At 35.3% G+C, this 19,556-nt stretch overlaps 1 protein-coding gene across 1 annotated transcript in view; it reads left to right on the top strand.

Annotated features, from left to right (window-relative positions):
• Window positions 1-2,535: 2,535 nt before the first annotated feature.
• AHI1 (Abelson helper integration site 1) overlaps window positions 2,536-19,556 on the top strand; it is a 91,017-nt gene continuing 73,996 nt past the window's right edge. The window contains 9 exon segments of the mRNA XM_010286268.1: window positions 2,536-2,657; window positions 3,527-3,639; window positions 10,522-11,132; window positions 11,697-11,854; window positions 12,940-13,153; window positions 13,888-14,080; window positions 15,703-15,795; window positions 17,266-17,451; window positions 19,536-19,556. The exon segment at window positions 19,536-19,556 is cut by the window's right edge and continues 21 nt beyond it. Coding sequence (XP_010284570.1) covers window positions 2,648-2,657; window positions 3,527-3,639; window positions 10,522-11,132; window positions 11,697-11,854; window positions 12,940-13,153; window positions 13,888-14,080; window positions 15,703-15,795; window positions 17,266-17,451; window positions 19,536-19,556 — 1,599 coding nt within the window. The 5' untranslated portion in view covers window positions 2,536-2,647.

Here is a 19,556-nt window from a genome sequence, read left to right as displayed (position 1 = left end):
AAAAATGCATCTTACAAGATTAATCTTAGTGATAACTGAGTTTATTCAGACTGGGGCACTGTGATTGCTGAACTTTGATATATGATTAAATCTCTCCTATTTTAAGGTGAGATTACACTGAGTAAACAGCCTTGTTCTTACCCTTTGTTGATTTAATGATCTATATTTACACAAGCCTAATAGTTGCTTTAATGGACCATTCAAAGGTCATGTAATTCTACATTGGAAATGTGTTTAAAATAATAGAACTATCATTAGAGGACTTTATATCTTAATTTTATTGCCCCAAGAGGATAGACTTTTACTGAATAAATAGAGGTAAATAGAAAGTGATGCACTCGCTGGTGAATTTGGCAAATCTTACGCATTTTACAGACAGTGCTGGTAGACATGAGGTGAGCCTAGCCTTTGGAAAGGTGTTTGTTCCTTTACAGGCAAAATAATTTGCAAAATTAATTTACCTATAGTTTTTTTGTGGTGTGATTTATTTAACCTTTGACCATAAAATTATTTCCATACTTGGAACAGGTATGCACTTTACTTAGTTTGCTGTTCTGTTCTATATAGTTTCTCATATTTTTTGGTTTAAATCGAAGAGCACTTCAGCATTTCATTTGTTGTTTGTAATTATTTTTTCTGAGGGTAGTGAAATCACGCAACTAATCATAAGAGACTTTTCCATGTTCTGCAATCCTCAGTGAATGATTAAAGTGATAGAATCTGCTGTATTTTATAACTATATTTAGTTTTCTACTCTTTCAAATTATAAGTATTTTCTAGCCAATTGTGAATGAACTACTTGAAAAGCAGCACTTAACTACAGTACTTTTAAAATGGCTTTTTGGTATAACTAGGTATAAATTGCAAAAGTAGATTTATTTTTCAATAATATTTTCTGTTTTCATTTCTTGTAGGAAGTGTTATTTTTAACTGTTACTGTTCTGGTTGTGATAGTAAAACTTTGCTTTATGAGTCAAAACATATTTTAGTTAGGGAAAATATTGCTGCCTTGTCAGTTACATGATGAAGCATATTACAGAACAAAACATTTTTTTTTTTCTTCCAGTGAAGTCCCTTCTGGTCATCCTTGCTCATTTCAAACATCCTTAGGTTGTTGGATACTTGGTATAAATTCTTTGCATAATACATGAAATAAACTAATGACACCTGGCAACTGGCTAATTAGCACTTCTGTAATCCCAGACCAACCCTAACACTTTGCCTTTCTGTTCTTCATTTGGTTGGGTTTGGCTAGCCAGCAGACCAAACTACTGTAAGTAACAAATGTGGAATGACCTGAAAGAATGTAGCCTGTGGGGGAGAGGGAAGAAGCAAGTAACACTGTGAAAGAGAGATGAGAGGGATCTGAGGGCACAGTAACGCAGATGCTTGGGAACGTAAGGGTAGCCTTGGCTCTTTACTGTACTGGTAACATGTGTGTACCCAGGAGTGATTTCTAGTGTTAAGGCCAAGTGGTATGTTTGGCCCAGTTTAATGCTATTAAGCTCTATTAGCCCCAAATCAGAGTGGCTGCATGCAAAGTGTCTGTTAATAATCTGTACTAACTCCTAAACCGTACCCAGGAATTGCTTGGGTGAGTGTTAGGTGGCTTGGACCAAAGTGGTGCCGAGGACAATGCAACCATATAGCCTGGCAGTATTTAATGCTGCGTCTTCATTTATTAGGATAGATGTAATCTGGGTGTCTATGTTATGGGTGTCAAAGAGGAGGTGTTACCTAGGGAGAACTTGGAGCTATTGCCCCATGGCTGTCGGGGAGACAGGTATGAGTGGAAGACACTTGTGTTTTCACACAAGTGGGAGACAGTTCATTGAGTGGAAAGCTAAGGGGAACATAAAACATTCATAGAAAGCTAGGTTTCATTAGTTCTGCTGTTTACAAAACAGATTTTTGCATTAAAGTTTTTTGTAAAACATTCTGAATTTTCTTGATGAAAAGATAAAGCTGTGTAATATTTTTATTTGCCTTCAAGCTTTGTTTGGATTGCATTTGTAGGCTGTTCTCCACAATCGGGAGGGTCTAACATTTTCTTTAGAGAAATGAGTTTCATGTAATTGCTTGTCTGCTTTATGTAAAATACAAATGCTTTATATAAACATAAATATTTAGGGATTTGTAACAAAGTTAGATTTGCTGGCAGATACTAATCTTTGCATTGAAAGCAATCAGCTGGCTACAGTGTGACTTCCTTGATGATGCTGTCAGGATAAGAACCTGATTAGAAAGGCTTCAATATAAATGGCTTCATGGGCTATTATTATTTAAATAAACTGTAGGGTTTTTTAGAAGACCGGAGGACTACAGTACTGGAATATTTGGCTATTGCCCAGAAATACATAGTTAATTAAACTGCTGTGGTGTTAGTTTTTGTTTACACTCACATAATAAGTGATAGATGCTGAGGTTTGATGGCAGAGAACTTCTAATAATTTAGACAAATAGTCTAGAAATAAATATTTCCCTAAAAGACCTGTACTCATTCTTGATACTAATTAGCATGCATTCGATTGTTACCTTCAAGTCTATGGACCAGTTTTGTTAATGAATGTTGTTAATTACTTTAAATAGAATGGTGAATTCTGAGGATGAAGCAGCTGCTGTTTTGAGCCACTTCTGAGGACTGAAAATGCCAGCAGGTAAGAATACTGTATTTGATTTCCAGTACATGTTTTATAGTCAGAACTGGATGCAAATGATAGGGGTTACTTCTATCTATAAATTTTTAATGCTGCATTGGCATCATTGGCTCCACTCAAAATTATAGCTGATTTTCTAAGTCGTGCTTGTGTTTTGTTTGTTTTTTTTAATTTGGGCCTTCATAAAAATTGTAATGACAATGGTAAATATGCCATAGCTGAGGGTTCAACAGCCTTTTCCAGTGGCGTGCCAGATTACATTTTTAATTCTTTAGCTACAAATTAAGCCTTACCTCAGGGGGGCTAGAACACCTACTGCTTCAAGTGCTGAAATGCTGCTGATACCAGTATCATGATTCACAGAAAAGCAGGGACTCTCAGCTCAAGCTGATTTTTGATCTATCCATGTTCCTGCCTTTTCCGGGTCTGTGTCAGGGTGGCAGTCCTCTGGCTTCCAGACTCAGTAAGAACCCAGAGCTGCTGCTTCTCCTGAAGACACTGTCACCTCTGTTAAGTGTGCTACTGTTCATAAACAGAGAGGGCAATAATCTGTCCTCTTCTTTGGCTAGCCCAAGTTTTGTGCTCATCCTAATGTATGTGCTCTTCAAAATGTGCTTTCTTCAGGAAACGGAGTAGCTGGTGCCGACTTCCAAGTAGTAGCCTGGCGTGTTTGTACAATACTGCCAAGATATCCCTGTGTGGTTTATGTTGTCTGTGGAAATTCTTAACTGAATACTAAGCTAATTTCGTGGTAAACTTTCCCTGATAAAATAATTCTTGTCCTTTGCAATTTTAAAGCATGATTATGCACTTTTTTAGCAATGGTGATTATTGAACTAGTGAATCATACTCTAGATTTCTTTTTGCAGTTGAAAGTGAGGCAAAAGCAAAAACCAAAGTCCGCTTTGAGGAGATCTTCAGGCGTCATGCTGGCCTAACAGACACAAAGAAATCAAAGAAAAAGTTTCAAGAGAATATTGTGGTGAGTTTGAACATATGCAAGCTTTGTTTGTTTGCCTACCTTAATGGAAAAAAGATCAGGAAAATGTATTGTAGAAAGGAGATGTAAGCTTTTTAAAAAAATTAAGTAAAAAGACTATTTCTGCACATATCCTTTGTTTTTGATGTGGCTCTTTTTTGTTGTTTGTGTACAAGCTGTTTGTCTTTGTAATTTGGAGGTATGACAAAATTATACAGAATACCCTAAAAAGAAAGTGGTGCGTGCAGGCGTGCACTCATTTAAAGTCTGCTGGTACTTTTTTTCCATTCACATTTTTCAGAAAAGTTTTAAGGTTTTTTTCACATTCAGCATTGACCTTAGTGGGAGTTTGAATGATGGGCTGGTAGAATTATTGCTGGAAAAGTATTTAGTTTCGAGAGTACTACACCTGTGTAATACAGGTACATCTGTGAATTGGTAACTCATGAGAATTTATAATAATATTGGAGATAATCATTAACTTTATTCCATTTCCTAAAAATTACTGGTATAAGAATTTACAAACAATATTGAACAACATTTGAAACTTTTTTCAATTTGATGTTAGTAATCAACATATTTCTGCATGTGCTGAGCTTTTTTGTGTCTGAGTGGTCCTGTGTTTACATGTCTGTTTAGGCAGTACACCCCTGTAAACATTTGTTTTAGAGATTTTGACCTTAGCTTGTGACTTGCAGATTAGGAATGATTCTATTGCCTTGACCTTATGGTTAGATAACATTTTTGTTTGTGGCATATCTCTCATTAAAAGAGCCTTAGAGATTCCTCTGAGTTAGGGTTCATATTGTAGCTTTTTTCCTGAACAGATGATTAAATGTTTAATGAGAGTTCTATATATATACCGATTATTGACTTACAATGTTTGGAATTCCAGAAGAAAGCAATTTGCTTAAAAGACAAATGTTATGGTTTTTTATTTTCCTCTTGTTAGGTTTTATATTTTCAGCCTTTTTTTTCTTACAATTGCATCCATACCAGATGCTGGAAGTGAATGTTCGTTCTTTAATACTAATGTAAGACAAAGGAGTGGTATTTTATATAATATCAGAATGTTAGATGTTTTTATTGTACATAAGTATATTTGGAATAGTTACATTAAACATAGTATTGTTATTCTGAAACATAATTTTGTCTTTAGGTTGACAATTTGCAAGTTGCTATTTGTGTGCACTTCTTAAATTTTGCATTCCTTGAAGTATATGTTATTTAGCCAATAGTCTAATGAAGAATCAACATGATGTCTAAAATACAGCATAGAAGAGTTTAGAGGGTGGTTTTTTTTTCCTTTTTTTGCTGGCGTATGTGTAAATACAAGACTAAATTCTTCCTTGGTTAGGTTTACTTTTTTGATGAAATGTGGGTTTTTAAATCTGTACCTTTTAAGTATGATATAAGTATTTTTGAGCACATAATTGTATGTTCATATGCAACTACATATTACTGATACATATTTTAAGCTTACTTTGGTTTTAAAGTTGGTTTCCATTCCAGAGGTCTCTGATGTAAAACACTAGTGTTTTGGTGTTACCTAGAAGCACCTAAAATCACAGTGAACTGAATCAAAAAGCTAGTGGTATACCCACAAATTAAGGCGTGTTTTTAGGATCAGTGTGGAAAGCCTAACTTTATGGGTTTGTTGAAGCTATAGGTTTTTACCAATCAAAGCATTAAAAAACTAAGAACTTGAGGAGAATGTGTGCTGAAACCTAATACTGACCATTCTGAATATTTCCTTAAAGTGTGGCCAAGTTGCAAGAGCTCAGGTTGGTATTTTCCATGCTGGTTACATTCAAGTAGAAATTTCTGTAAAAGCTTCAGCAAATAACCAGTCATTTCTTTGTAAGAAATAAATGCGTCTGGGAGGGGAAGAAGAGGTAGATGGAGGAGGCTGGCTGGTTTTGTTCCAGTTTTCTTCACTTTTATATAACTTAACCGTGCAGATTTTCACATACCTTGAAATAATGTAAAATTTATTAGTGATGATTGTGTCATGCACTTGCCATAAATGGTCTCCCAGGTTTTATCAGAAACAGGTCATGGTTGAAAGCTTATTTCTACTGGAAATGTTCCAGTCTGCTTCTTTCTTTTTTCTTTACTGAACCTAGCCTTTCTTAGATTAACAAAACCTTTTCCACCATAGTCCACTGTTTCCTTGAAAGCCGAGTTCTGGAGCTGCAGGAGGTTGCTGTGATTTTAAATGAAAGAAGTGAGGATAAGGAGATTGTCTGTCCACTTGCCAGCTCTGCAATGTGTGCCCATTGCCTGGAGAGAAGGGAAGCAGCCTGACTGGAAGAGGAAAGGCTGATGTCAGTAGGGCAGGATGAGTTTGAAGTCACAACTAATAGGAATGAGGGGCTTGTAATGGAGATGCAGATAGGCATCAACTGTGGCCAGTGAAAGGTCTGCTTTGTTGTTCAATAGCCACAGGTGAAGTTGGTATGAATCATGAAGGCATGGCTGGAAAAACAAGCAATTGGGACCCCATCAGAAAGTGAGTTTGCTAGTATCCCTTCCAGGGCTAACAGTCACCTTATTTATTTTTTACCGATTGTGCCTCCTATTACAACTTGTTAGAATGAGGCAAGCCTCAGACCAGGCGATGCCCAGGCTATTTTGCCCAGATAGGCTAACTTGTCTAAATAGTCAGTGTGAAAATTATTGAGTTTACTTGGTTCAATCTAAGTTTCATTGTAGAAAAGAGGATGTTTAACTCGGAAAATGTCAATGAAGTTTTCTACCAGGTGAAAAGCAAGATCCCTTTATGGAGGCAAGAATTTCTTCCCTAGACTGTAGTCTGACCAGCTTACAATATTGGAATGGACATGCACTGATAACTAAGATTTTGTATTCAAGGCAGGACTGCAACAGATTTATCTATTTGAAGCTTTTTACTTCTTACATCACTGACTCTGCTCCTTCCCTTTCTTCATAAGACCCTGGATGACAGATTGGAGTCTGGAGTTTCATGAGGGTACAGGTAATAGGAGCCTACCTCTAGGCTTGAAAATTCTTGTATTCTTTTGCGTAAGATGAATGTTTTACAGGTTTCTTCTGACTGATTGAGTACTTTACCTTTTGTCTTAGATGTAAAACACAACCTGTGGAGCTTTGAGGTTGTAGAATTTTCCCAGGGTCTGTTTCGTAGCCCATTTTTTTTCCCGTAAGCTGACAGGTACTGAATAATTGTTGAGATTTCCACTGGTTTTTAGCCCTTTGTTTCTTATATTTAAAATAGGAGAACTGCTAATAGTTGACTATATACTTAACCTATGCATTTTCTCAATATTTTCTGTTAAAATTTGGTGAAACTTCTCCAAGCCCATCCTATCTGAAAATTAAAGTTCTTCTAGCTTTGACTGTCTACATTTTGTAGTCTTACATGAGCAATGGCAGTAGAATTTGTTCCCGAGCTCATTAAAATTTTCTTAAACATCCCACCCAACTAGCCAGCATCACAAGTACATTCGTTACCAATTCATTTTTAAGTAAATGGTCTTTTACAACCAGTATGTATCAGCCCTTCAGTGGGCTGGCAGCGTCCATTCCTAATTTTTCAAGGTGTGCCTGTATTAGGGGAAGAAGTTCAGGTACCACTGTAAATCTGGTTATCTGAGTTTCTGGATACCCTGGCAAAAATCACTTGTGTTTCCAGATTCCACTCACACATATTTGAGAAGTCTTTTTAAAAAGGAGTAAGATTGTTAGGCGTTGTCCCTGCTGTGAGCTCTGGAGTACAAATGGCAAGTGATGTGACCTGGGGTTGGCTCATTGTGGTACGAGCCTTGTGCTAGCCCACCTGCGTGCATCTTGGCTGGCACCCACCTTTTGCTCCTGTCAGGTCACTAGTGCAAGTAGGTCTGTTCTCAGGGAAGAGTGCTTCCTCTGCCCTCGTGTCGTAATGTGGCTGCAGAGCTGTTTTGGAAAAAAGCCTCTCATTTGTTCCATGCTTTAAGCTGAGGAGGTCAGGTTCAGGTCAGCAACCCTCTGGAGTTACTCCAGAGACAGGCCTATCCTCTGAGCTGCTTTTCCAGCCTAACTGCTTTTTCTGACTTGGTTCAATTATGTTTATATATAGATGATTGCTCTTAGTTGATCTTTTAGTCTTGCATTTCAGGCAGAGAATCTATACCAGTATCCCTGCCCCTGCCTGATAATTAATCTGATGGTTTTTATGAACCTCTTGGCTTTTACTTTGTTGTTTTGTCATTCCCTCCTGTCTTTCCTCTCTGTTTTAATTACATCATGTAGTTACAACATGTGGTAAAAGTGGACTGAGTTAAGATCATACAGGCTATGTATCTGAGGAATTTGGGTTTGAACTGCTGAAGCAGCTTTGTGCTTCCTGCAGTACCTATCAATGTTCCTGGAATTTGTTGTAGTTTGAGATGGTGTTTTATTTCATTATGAGCATATTCTGTATTTTTTTCCTATGAGTAAATTTGCTGTAATTAAGGGACTGTGTGCTGCAACTATTAATGACACTTATTTGTGGATGTATATTTTTGTTTGGAGACATAATAAATAACAAGTTCTAGTAGATATTTCAAGCAAGTTTTTGCAACAGCTATGTTTCTTTGAGGAAATGATTCCTGAATATCAGAGTTATTTTAGAAACTCTTGAACAGGTCAAAGACTAGGGCTTTTTGTTTAGGATTTCTCAAAGAATTCTGCTTCTTGAGCTTAATGGATTAATGTTCTATCCAAGGCAAAAATCAACATGGCCTTAGTTATTGGTCGTTGGGTCTTAATTGCCAGTGTGTTTTACCTTCATTCCTTATACTCTGCAGTTAAAGGTATTCGTAGAAATGCAGATAAGGAAGTGGACAATCTGTTAGAAAGCATTATTTTGGTGTTTTAGTTTATACAAAGCTTGTTGCTTTATTTTTTTAAATTTCCTTACTCTATTCTGTATTTCAGGTTACTTATATGAAATCTTCCATGTCCTCTTAAATAATTGACCTAGGAATAAAGAGCATGTTACTGGTCTATTTAAGCAAGTAAGGTACAAAGACAGGGTTTTTTGTTATTTGATATTGAGATAATTTAAACTATTTTTAGACATAGGATATTAAAAATAAAGATTACATACTGAAAAGATGTATGAATAGCTTTAGATTTTTCTGATGTATTAGATAAGCATACTTGCATGAAATTCTAAATGTTTTCTCTTTTAAGTCGTACTTTATTAGGACAGTGTTGTTTAATATGTAGCATTAGTAAGTCTACTGCATTTTTGAGCTCTGTCTCTAGTTTCAGACACCAGCTTTTACTTCTGTGTTAAACTTTGTCTTGGTGTATTTTTCTTGTCACAGTGCTTTTATTTGACAATTTTCCTGTACAAATAATAAACTTCCTTGATTATTTTTTTCTTTTCTGTGTCTTTACTTGTGTACTTCAAACTTTCCTTTCTTTTTCCTCTCTTCTCCTTCTTCAATACTTGCTCGCCATGTTCTCTCTTCAAATGTCAGATGTAAATAAAACAAGATAGTGATCAAGGTTCATGTAATTGAGGGCATACAATATGGAGGCAAATGACTTGCACATTGAGTGTTCTTTTCTTTCTAGTCATGGAACATTATTCTTGCAGATGGGCATTTTAAAGTCAGGATCCATCCTATAAAGCATGATTGCCGTGCAACTTCATTCTCTGATATTCTTCTTAGAAGCTTGTACCTTTTGGTTTGAGGCAAACATGAATCTGTAACTGGGAGAAGTATCCCAGCTAGAAGGTGAAGATGTCTGTATGTATTGAGGGAGGTAGATGGTCTTGGCAAAGAAAAGATTGCATTTTATTCAGATACTTATTTTCTCCAACTTCGTTTTATTTGCTTCCTTTGTGTTTTGAAGTCCTTTCTAATGTTTCATGTGGGGACTCCAGGGAGTTTTATGTAAGACAAGAGAATAAGTGAACCTCAGCAGCTTTATAGAAGTTCCATCAAGGAACAGAGATCTGTGTGTTGAGCTCCGTACAGAATTAGGCTTTAGTTACTTGCTGTGTTGTTTGGAGTTATCATAGAATAGTTTGGGTTGGAAGGGACCTTTAAAGGTCATCTAGTCCAAAGCCCCTGCACTGAGCAGGGACAGCTTCAACTAGATCAGGTTTCTCAGAGCCCTGTCCAACCTGACCTTGAATGTTTCCAGGGATGGGGCATTACAACTTCTAGTAACCAGGAATAGAAACCTGAAGGAGGGAGGAAGGAAAGTTCACAGTGTGTTTTCTAAAAAACACCAAAAACTGACAGAGCACACAGACAAATGCATTAGCTGAAATTGATCTTAGCTGTTTTTACTAGACTGGTCTTTAGATCAACTCTTTGTCATTCTAATAAGACTATGGTGGATTTTTTTTTCAACTTTATACTTTAAAAAAAAGTCTTAATGAAATTCTGTTTTTCAGTTTTAGCACTTATTAATATAATTTCATTGTCAAACTTTGGCAAGCAGCTTTCAGTAAAAGAGAATACAAACATTTGAGCCTGAAGCCTGTCTCTAACTTGCATTTTAAATGGATGAAAATACTTTATTTCATGCTTGTGTATAATCTTCAAGTCTTCCATAGTCTAAAGCATTGGCATCTGTTTATGGAGTAGAGTTGTTGGTTTGGATTTTTATTGTATATACATAAAAGTCACTTAAAAACATAGTGAAACAAAATTGAGGATGAAGTGCCCAAATGCAAAATGGTTTCTTTTCAGTGTGAATTTTCTTTTGCTTTTCAATCTGTCACTTGTTAAAGAAGAAAATAACTAGATCCTTGATTTTGTTTTACTTTGTGTGATGTTGCTAAAGAAATAATATAAAGTATTATGTTTATCCCTAGAACATAATTTTTAGGACTATGTTTTATGTTCTTTTCATTTATAGCTTGACACCTTTAGAAGTAATATTGATCTAGCTAAGGAAAGTGTGAATGATGAAGCAATTATAAACAACACATATAACCCTGAAGAAGAGAGTCCTCGATTTACAAAAAATAAACTGAGAGAGAAAGCCTCAGTTGCAGAGAAAATAAACAATGATATTGTAAGTGGAGAGGAGAACAAGCAACCAAAGTCTAACAAGAAGAAAAAGAAATCATTGTTACAAGAACAATTTAATGAGGAGGAAATCTTATATGAAGCTAAATTGGAGAGTTTTGAGGAAAAGATTAATGATTTTCCAAAGAAGAAAACAAAAAGTAAATCACAAACAGGTGTACCTCATCAAGAAGGTGATAGAAAGATTAAAAATTCCTTGACTGAAGCAAGAAATGTAACTGAATTAGAAGAGGAAGAAGAGCTAATTCGAGCCTATCAGCTGCATGTGGCTGAGAATGAGGCAACTGCAATTAAAAAGAAAATAAGAACGAAGCTTAAAAAACAGATGTCTCAATTTACCTCCAGTGTTCAAAGCCATGAAGTTGTATTGAACAATGAAGTGAGCAAAAAGAAAAAAAAGAAGAAAGAAGTAGCAGTTTTAAGTGAAGCTGAAACAAGGTACCATGATAAACTGTGTACTGTGTGTCTGTGAATCTTAAATGTTTCATTTTGTTTTAAGATAGGCAGAAGGTTTCTAATAAACTCTACATATTTTCTAAGTGATGAGCTGGATCATTCTGTTACGAAAAAATATTACCAAATACTTTTTCAAAATGCTGTCAAGATTAATATTTAACTCACAGATTCTGTTTAACTTTTTTAAAAAATATCCTCCATTACTATCTGATGTTTATTTTCTGGGCAACTCACAACTAACTTAAGATAATTTTGTACATAGTTTTTTAGTGTTGAGTGATGGCCCTGATCCAGCACAAGAGTATTAGCTTGACTCCATTCACACAAATGGTTCTGTAATTATCTGGAAATTCGGGGGAACTGAAGGGTAGAGAGAAATAAAAAAGGCAAGACACTAATGTTGGGAGGTGTGTTGCATGTTCAAGATGCACGGATGATGAGTTGCAGAACTAGAGGAAATTTCAAGTGGATTAATAAAGGTAATGAGCATTTGCGTCCGTATATGCAGTAGAATGCAATTGCTGACAGTAATCCTTTACATTGCAGTGCAATGTCCCTTTCTGAGCTACAGCATCATCCAGCAGAAGATGGCAATGAAAATCAGTCATTGGAAAGACTATTTACATCAGAAGGACACAAACTGGAGGAAAGCATGGAAAAACAGAAACCTAAAGCAAAGAAGGCTAAAAAGAAAACCAGAAAAGGTCTGCCAACAAAATGTTACAATGGTGTGCTGCTTTTCTGTCTTATCCAAGCCCTTTTTCTTATTTTTTTTTTTGCATTGCTACAGAAATATTTGTCCATAGTAGTAACATAGAAGTGAAGAATTGATTGAGCTGTTGAAGTACTTATGTTGATTTAGTTACTTAATTGTACTTTTGTTCTTCTAAATCTGAGGCAAATTTGTAAGGAAGTTAATTTTCTGTATTGATCTAAGATCTTAAGAATTCATTTATGGTAAATAATTTTGAAATTGATAAACAGTTTAAAAGAGTTTGGGTTTTTTAAGCTTAATATAGTATTATAATATACATACCACCTTTACAGTGTATTACTTAGATGTATATTCTAATTGTCTTTTTATTATTTTATCATTTTTGTTTACTTTATGCTATAAATAATGGTGTATCACTGCTTTTTTAACCTGACGCTCAGTTCAAATGTAAGGAAAACTTCATGCAGTGCATAGTCAAATTGGAGAATTAATTTCCTTGAATGTTGTGGAGGACAAAATAAGAAATTAGTTTAAAAAATTGAGATTACAGAAATTGATGAGGAGTAGTCTTCTGATATCTGTTAAGTATGGTGGTCTCACTGTAAATTTTAAATGAGGAAGTTCTGAAAACAGTGTGGGGTAAATTCAGGGAGAATACACATGCAGATATTATCAGTTTCTGCTTGTCTTGTTTTTTACATTTTCCTTAAAAAAAACCCAACAAACACACAAAAACCCCATATGATAAGTTGTAGTCAAGAACAGGATATTGAACTGTATGGATTTTAAGCCACTGTGTCACAGAAGAACCTATGTTAATCAAGAGGAAGACCTCTGATTTTAAAGAAAAATGTTTGTTAATAGGAATAGATTGTACATATGACTATATATTAATTAATATATTCATAAATGTTTAAAATGCTGCAAAATTGATAATTTTATTAACCTATTACAGAAAGAACAAGTTAAATATTATTACTTTACTATTGATTGCTAAGACAATACAGAGCATTTTCACTCCTTTAAGCTATCACTAGTGGAACATAGTAACCCCAAATTTGTTCCTCTTTCTAGAAGAAAACACAGAAGTTGCTGCTGAAAATGACAAGGAAATGAAGAATTCAGAAATTTCAACTCAGTCTAAATTTGTTTTTAATGATAATATTGTCTTGGGAGTTTATATCCATCGATCTGATCGACTTAAAACTGATCTTCTGGTATCTCATCCCATGGTTAAAATCCATATTGTTGATCAGAGAAGTGGCTTACATGTCAAGAAGGATCACAGGTGACTTTTAATAAACTGTTTCTGTTACCAACGATTGCTATAAATACATAGATTCTTCCCTAGAAAATTAAATGTGAAAATGAAAATAATGCTGAATTTTAAGCTTGTGAGCTCATTCATTAGTTTCTGCATCTTTAAGTAGAAATATCAGATAATGCATATTAGTGTGGTACTTTTCTTTTTGGCGCTTTTAAGTGCTCTGCACTGCTGTATTGCTATTGAGGTCCCCATATTTACAGCACAGTTCATGCTGTATTCTTTCCAGGGATCTCAAAAATATGTAGAAGCCAAGATTAGAATAAGTAAGCAAAACTCTTGTAGCATAAAGAGCATCTGCCTTTCAGTTTTTATAAAAGAACTTTTAAGATCCCGAAGTGAAGTTTAGTTCTTCATATTTCTAATCATTTTAGTTACTTGTTTGCCCTGTCATTACACGTAATTTTCCTGAAAACCAAATTTTAACAGTGTTTAAACAGTAGACTCTACCATGATCACTATGCATAAATTTGGTAATAGTAACTTGATGTTATGATTTTGAACTTCAGCTTGTAGTGTTTCTATATACATTGCAAATTGTCTTAAATTTTGGGTGGTTTTAGAAAATTATTTTCTAAAATCAAACAAATGGTATCTTGTATGTTTCTTTGCTTTCAATAATTGAAAATACTGTTTTTTTTGAGTTGGGTTTTTTTTAAGACGCTATAACAGTTGTAACTTTGGAAATTTTCAAACAGCAAGAGGAAAGTTTCATCTTACTATGAAGAAGAACAAATAGAGCATGTTCTTCCTATTATGACACAACCATATGACTTCAGACAGTCTAAATCAACAGTTCCAGAATGGGAGGAGCAAATCATATTTAATGAGCGTTTTAGTTACTTTATTCAAAACACTGAAGAAAGTCCTCGGGTAATCCTGTTTTTTGAGGTAAGGTTAAATATTTTACATAAAATTTATTCACGTTATAATTTTCTGTTTGTTTCTTCAACAGTATATATTTGTCTGATTCAAGTGTTTCATTTCGCTTATATTGGGTTAATAGCATAGCCTTAAGATACAGTGGAGATACCAAGAAGTGGTATTGGTGGTTACTAATACTAATAAACATTTTTTATAGAAAAAAACCCCAATGTGTTTTGATAATAGTAAGCAGGACAAAGCTTTCTTACTAAATCAACTTTCAGACTTCTGGGAAAGGCTGGTGAGATTGTTCCAGATCAGGATGGATGACACCACTTAAAAAGGGTATAACTTTTTTTCTTTTCCATGTTCTTGAAATCTGAAAAGAAGCTTAAGTACCAGAAACTCAAAGATGGAATTTTCTTGCTTGTAGCAACACCTCTTTTTCCTTGTACCAAATGAGCAAGCTATTGCATTGTTTTCCATTGACATTTTAGACATCTGCTTCTCCTCTGCCATTATTCACAAAATAATTATTAATTCATCCTCCAATGTAATTAAATTTTTCCTTTAAATATAATTGTATGTATTCAGCATGATTTTGAGCTTAAGTATTTCAGTATTTCTAAAGAGATTCTGTAGTATTAGCCTGAAAATGGGGATCTAATACAAAATACTTTTTTCTTTGTTTTTTGAATTTCATTCATGCCTTGGTTTTTATATTTCAAATAGATTCTATCACCATATGTTTCTTTCAATATCAATATTCAATATCACCATATGTTTCTTTATGTTCTGTGATACTCATAAATTAACACATTTATAGAATTGAGTCCTTAGTTGCTTAAGGCAAAAGTAATTACATTTGTATGTAATTCTTCATGGAAATCATGTTAATGGTGGGACCAAAAGTATCACTACAGTGAAAGCATGCTGTTTGACTTCAGCATGGTTTATGAAATATGATTTTGAAGATAGTATGATTCCAGTTTTTTTTGTATACCAGATAAACCTCCAGGAGTGGCTAAATATGAGAAGATTCTGGCCACTGACCAGAAAAACGAAGAATCTCATGGACATCATTGGAAGTGTTCAAGTCAGGTTGGATAGCACTTTGAGCAACCTGATCAAGTGAAAGATGTCCCTGCCCATGGCAGGAGGCGTGGACTAGATGATCTTTGAAGATCCCTTCCAACCCAAACTGTTCTATGATTGGTTATCTGACATAAGTGATAAAGCTAGGAAAGGAAAACTAACTTTTTGACCGCCCTTTTCCAGCTAGATTAACATACAGCTGGACTGGGCTTTCAGATTTGTGATCTATATGATATATTTGTGAACTACATAGGATTTATGAAAATTACATAGGAATGTTCTCCTTATTGAGACAGAAGGGAAGCAGAACAGTTTTTTAAGACCAGACTTATGTTCTTTTTTAAAGCAGGTCATAAATAATCATCAGGTAAATGTATGAGGATCTGTTACTTGGAGTTGTATACTTGTGTGGAAGTACTGTTTTTGTAATTGCTTAAAATTGAAATCTGCTTAATTTAGTGTATCCCATCTAGCATCTTTTCAGCAGTATTTTTAAATTACCATGAAGTATATATTCAATAGAAATATACTTATATTCCTACCAATACTTTCAGATCCTTGATTTTCTAAGTATGGATGAAGTGAGAGCCAACTCCGTACAGATTCAGGAATGTGGTTTCCGAAAGATTTGTTGGGCATTTCTAAAGGTATTGTAAATATGTAAATGAAGAAACAAAATTTCTAAGTCTTTTTATTTAGTTACCTAAAAGACACTGACACTACTAAGTAGGAAAACATTTTTTAATATTTTCAGGCAACAGATACGGAAAAACAATTCCTCACTTGCTTGGCTGTTCTCTCCTTTCCTTCTTCCTTCACCCCATAAAATTCACAGTAACAAGCTTGACAGTAAAGAATATATATTTTTCAAGAAAGTATAGAAGGTGTAAGAATTTTTCTTGTTGATTAAGTACAGAAGGAGGTTTTCTTTAAAGGCTTGTGTGTTAATGAGATTTTTCTCTGCAAAGCAAATGTTAACTTCTGTACCTCAGCTATTTTGTATTCTAGTGGCATTTTCAGTTGGCCAGCCTTTTAAAAGACTCCATAGCCTAATTATAAAATGCCTGTCGTTTTTAGTTAGAGAGTTTGAAATGCTGCAGCAATGAGATATGATAATTCAGCCAGCATGTCATGTGCCTTTTTACCCTGTTAGGAGAGACCCGAGTGTGCCAATTTGGCCTTTGAGAGCTGACAAGGTATCACATGCTTTAATTTGCCTGAGGGTTGTTAATTTACACCTACCCTTGTGGATGGTAGATCTTGACAGCCATTGAGCAGTCCACAACATGAGAAATACAGGAGAGGATAATGGACTGCAAGTTTAGGGGAAGGGAGAGCGACCTCCGTATCATTCCACATAGAGTATCTTCTCAGCTCTTCCCAAGATGAATCTACAGGAATCAGAGGTCTGGTATCCCATGTCTGGTGTATAGCTGGCAGGTGTATAGCTGAATCCAGGCATTCAGCACAGCCTACTCCTGAACAAAAGGAAGGAAGACCTTCCGACTCATAAATAAAAATAAAATTGTGGCCTGTTCTTCATTCCTACTACATCTGTCTACATTATTCTTCCATCTGTATCAAAGTAGAAATGTCTTGATAAACAGTGGTCAGTGTAAATGGCAGTAGATACACACAGAATGGAAAACATAAGCACTAATTTTTATCTTGTTCTTTAGATGAATAGAGAGAAATCTATTTCTTCTGAAGTTGGAAAGGTTGCTGCTTTCCTGTATCTTCTGCTCTGAGTCAAAGCCTTACCATGCCCTTTGTGGCAGCATTCAAAGGGGGCAGATTTGGAAGAGGCTCTTTGTGGATTGGCAGTCCTTTGAGATTTAGGTGATTCCAGCAAGTAGTAATTAAAAAAAAAAAAAAATGGGGGTACTTATTGGGCATGTGAAGCATGTTTCAAAGCTAAGCTGCCATCTAAGCTTTAATCTTAGTGGTTTGATCCTGGGGGTGTTTACTTCATTACCACTTTTAAGATAGTATATTTCCCCAATGGGAAGTGGATTTCAGAGTTTATGCTATAGTTAAGTTATTATAAATCATCAATGACTTTTATTACTTTTGTGTTAACGTAACACATTTTTTCCTCTTTTTAATCACTCTTCCAGCTTGTAGGTGCAAATGGAGTTCTAAATGTTGATGGAAAACTCCGACTGCAATTATATTACCCACCTTCAAGGACCAAGTCACATTCAAATGTTGTTGAGGTTTATGACTGGTGGGCAAAATGTCCTAGAAATCGTTACCCGTCAACTTTATATGTAACTGTAAGAGGCATAAAACTGCCAGATCATGTAAGTTCAATATATAATATATAAATATATTTACAAATACACAGACTCTTCTGTAAGAACTAGTAACTAGCTAGAGTGTGTGTGTTTGTATGCATGTATATAAAAGCTGTACTTTTATGCAGCATATAAAATAACTAGTATATAGCTAGCTATAATAAGAACTTTACATCTTAATATGCATTTTGCAAACTCAGCCCTTCATAGCTATCTTCGAAAAATAGGCATACTTTTCCGATATGCAAGTTTGCATATTTTGCCCTTGACAGTCAGAAAACTTTCTTGAAGATTGATAATCCTTTTCATTAGGAGAAATGCCATTTTAAGTCACTGTACTCATGCAGGTGTGTAAATTCTGTAAGTGAGAAAAAAATAAAAGTAATTTAACGCTGATTCCCTGCGCCCTCAAGCTACAATGAGTTGTATTTTTTTCTCAAATAGAAACTCCTTTAAAGACAGGCTTACATTGGTATGTGCTGAGATGTGCACTCAAGATAAATACAGCACTTATTATTCTACAATGCAAGTACAATATTGTTCCATTACATAGCTTTCCATATGTATTTGCAGTTGTCGTAAGTCTTCTGATCACTGTTGATACAATCGGGGTGATCTGTGGAAGCCTGGTGAGATGTGGTCCAAAACCAAGCTAATATGTGGGATTATTTCATATGTTTTTGGGACATTTTTCTAATCTGTGTACTGGAATGATGTCTGCAGATCTCTTGCTCAGTCAGCTGCTGAGATGGTTAGGAATTCTGTGTGCTTTGCTTGAGCAACTGTGCTTCATCTTTCTGGAGGAGTTCTGAGCCTGTCTTCTCCATGGTCTGAATGTTTTCCGGCTGTGTTTAGGTGCCATCACAGGTTTACAGCTGTCGCTACTTTACAGTCCTCTGTGAAGCTCAAGTGATGTGATGAATTTGCATAGGCTTTCTGAACGTTGCTTGACTTGGATCCATTGGCTGCTGATATTATTTCATTCTTGTTCTGATAAATGCCAGATTTGGGGTTGAGCTCTAGATAAGAGCCCTGGCATGATACAGTTTTCTATGCATAGATTTCTGCCTCCATTTTTAGTTCTATTACAGATCCTACCTAGTCTCCTCCTTCTTCAGAAGGGCCCAGGTTTCCCATACCTCCTGCATAGGCTGGTAGTTACGAAAATGAATGTCTCGGATGAAACAGGGTATCTTGCATGGAAGTAGACATCTATGTGTAGACAACTGATTTAAACTCCTAAATTGGTTTCTGCTTGCATAGTAGGTGTCCAACCTCCCTTTTTTAGTCAGAGGAACTTAGAGAGTTAATCACACTGAAGTAGATACCTAGTGACTGTCAGCCTGGAAGAAAACGGTAGTTTTGCCTGGTATTCAGCTGTTTTTCTGAAGAGACTTGTCTTAGTGAAACCGATCAGAATTGCAGCCAGTGCTTAATGGCCTCTGTGCCCCTCAGCCGTGCTGCTGCTAGGCTTCTTAAGCATTAAGGCTTTCTGTGTGTTCAAGCTTGGTGTAACCTTTAGGTAAGGTTCAGTAAATGCACTTAGAGAAGTTTGGAAAGTACATATCTTTTACCTACAGTAAAAATCACATATTTGGTCACTCCTCGTTTTTTCTTTACAATACTTGCATATAGTTTGTTCAATACACAACGCTGATAATATCTTTTGGTATCATGAACGGATTTTGTTGCCAAAGCAGTATCTTGATTTGAAGGTGGTAGCTTAATGTCACTGAAACATGCTGAAATGCTTTTTTTTTTATACAACAACTTTACCAGGTAGTAGAGTGTTACTCATTTTCACGGACCCAGATAGTTAATAAAAATAGAAAAGGATCGATTATTTGAAAAATCTTTAATAACATCTGATTGACACAACTTTGGAAGCTCAGCTTACTTTCTGACTTGCTGGTTACTTTTAAATGAAATTCTTCCTATGCAGTTTTCTTGTATTAAGCTTTTTCCAATCTCTGTTTTTCAGATGTAAAAATGCAATGCATTGAAGTTAAAAGTACTTTTAAATCTTTTCAGATACTACACATTAATTTTAAAAATATTTTTGCCTGATACTTAGTTTTGTTTGCCTTAAGGTTGCTCCTTCTTTCCGCTCT

Source organism: Phaethon lepturus, unplaced genomic scaffold, assembly GCF_000687285.1.
Source record: "Phaethon lepturus isolate BGI_N335 unplaced genomic scaffold, ASM68728v1 scaffold3554, whole genome shotgun sequence".
Taxonomy (NCBI): Eukaryota; Metazoa; Chordata; class Aves; order Phaethontiformes; family Phaethontidae; genus Phaethon; species Phaethon lepturus.
Note: the sequence above shows the minus strand (reverse complement) of the source record. Positions and strands in the feature narration are given on the sequence as shown.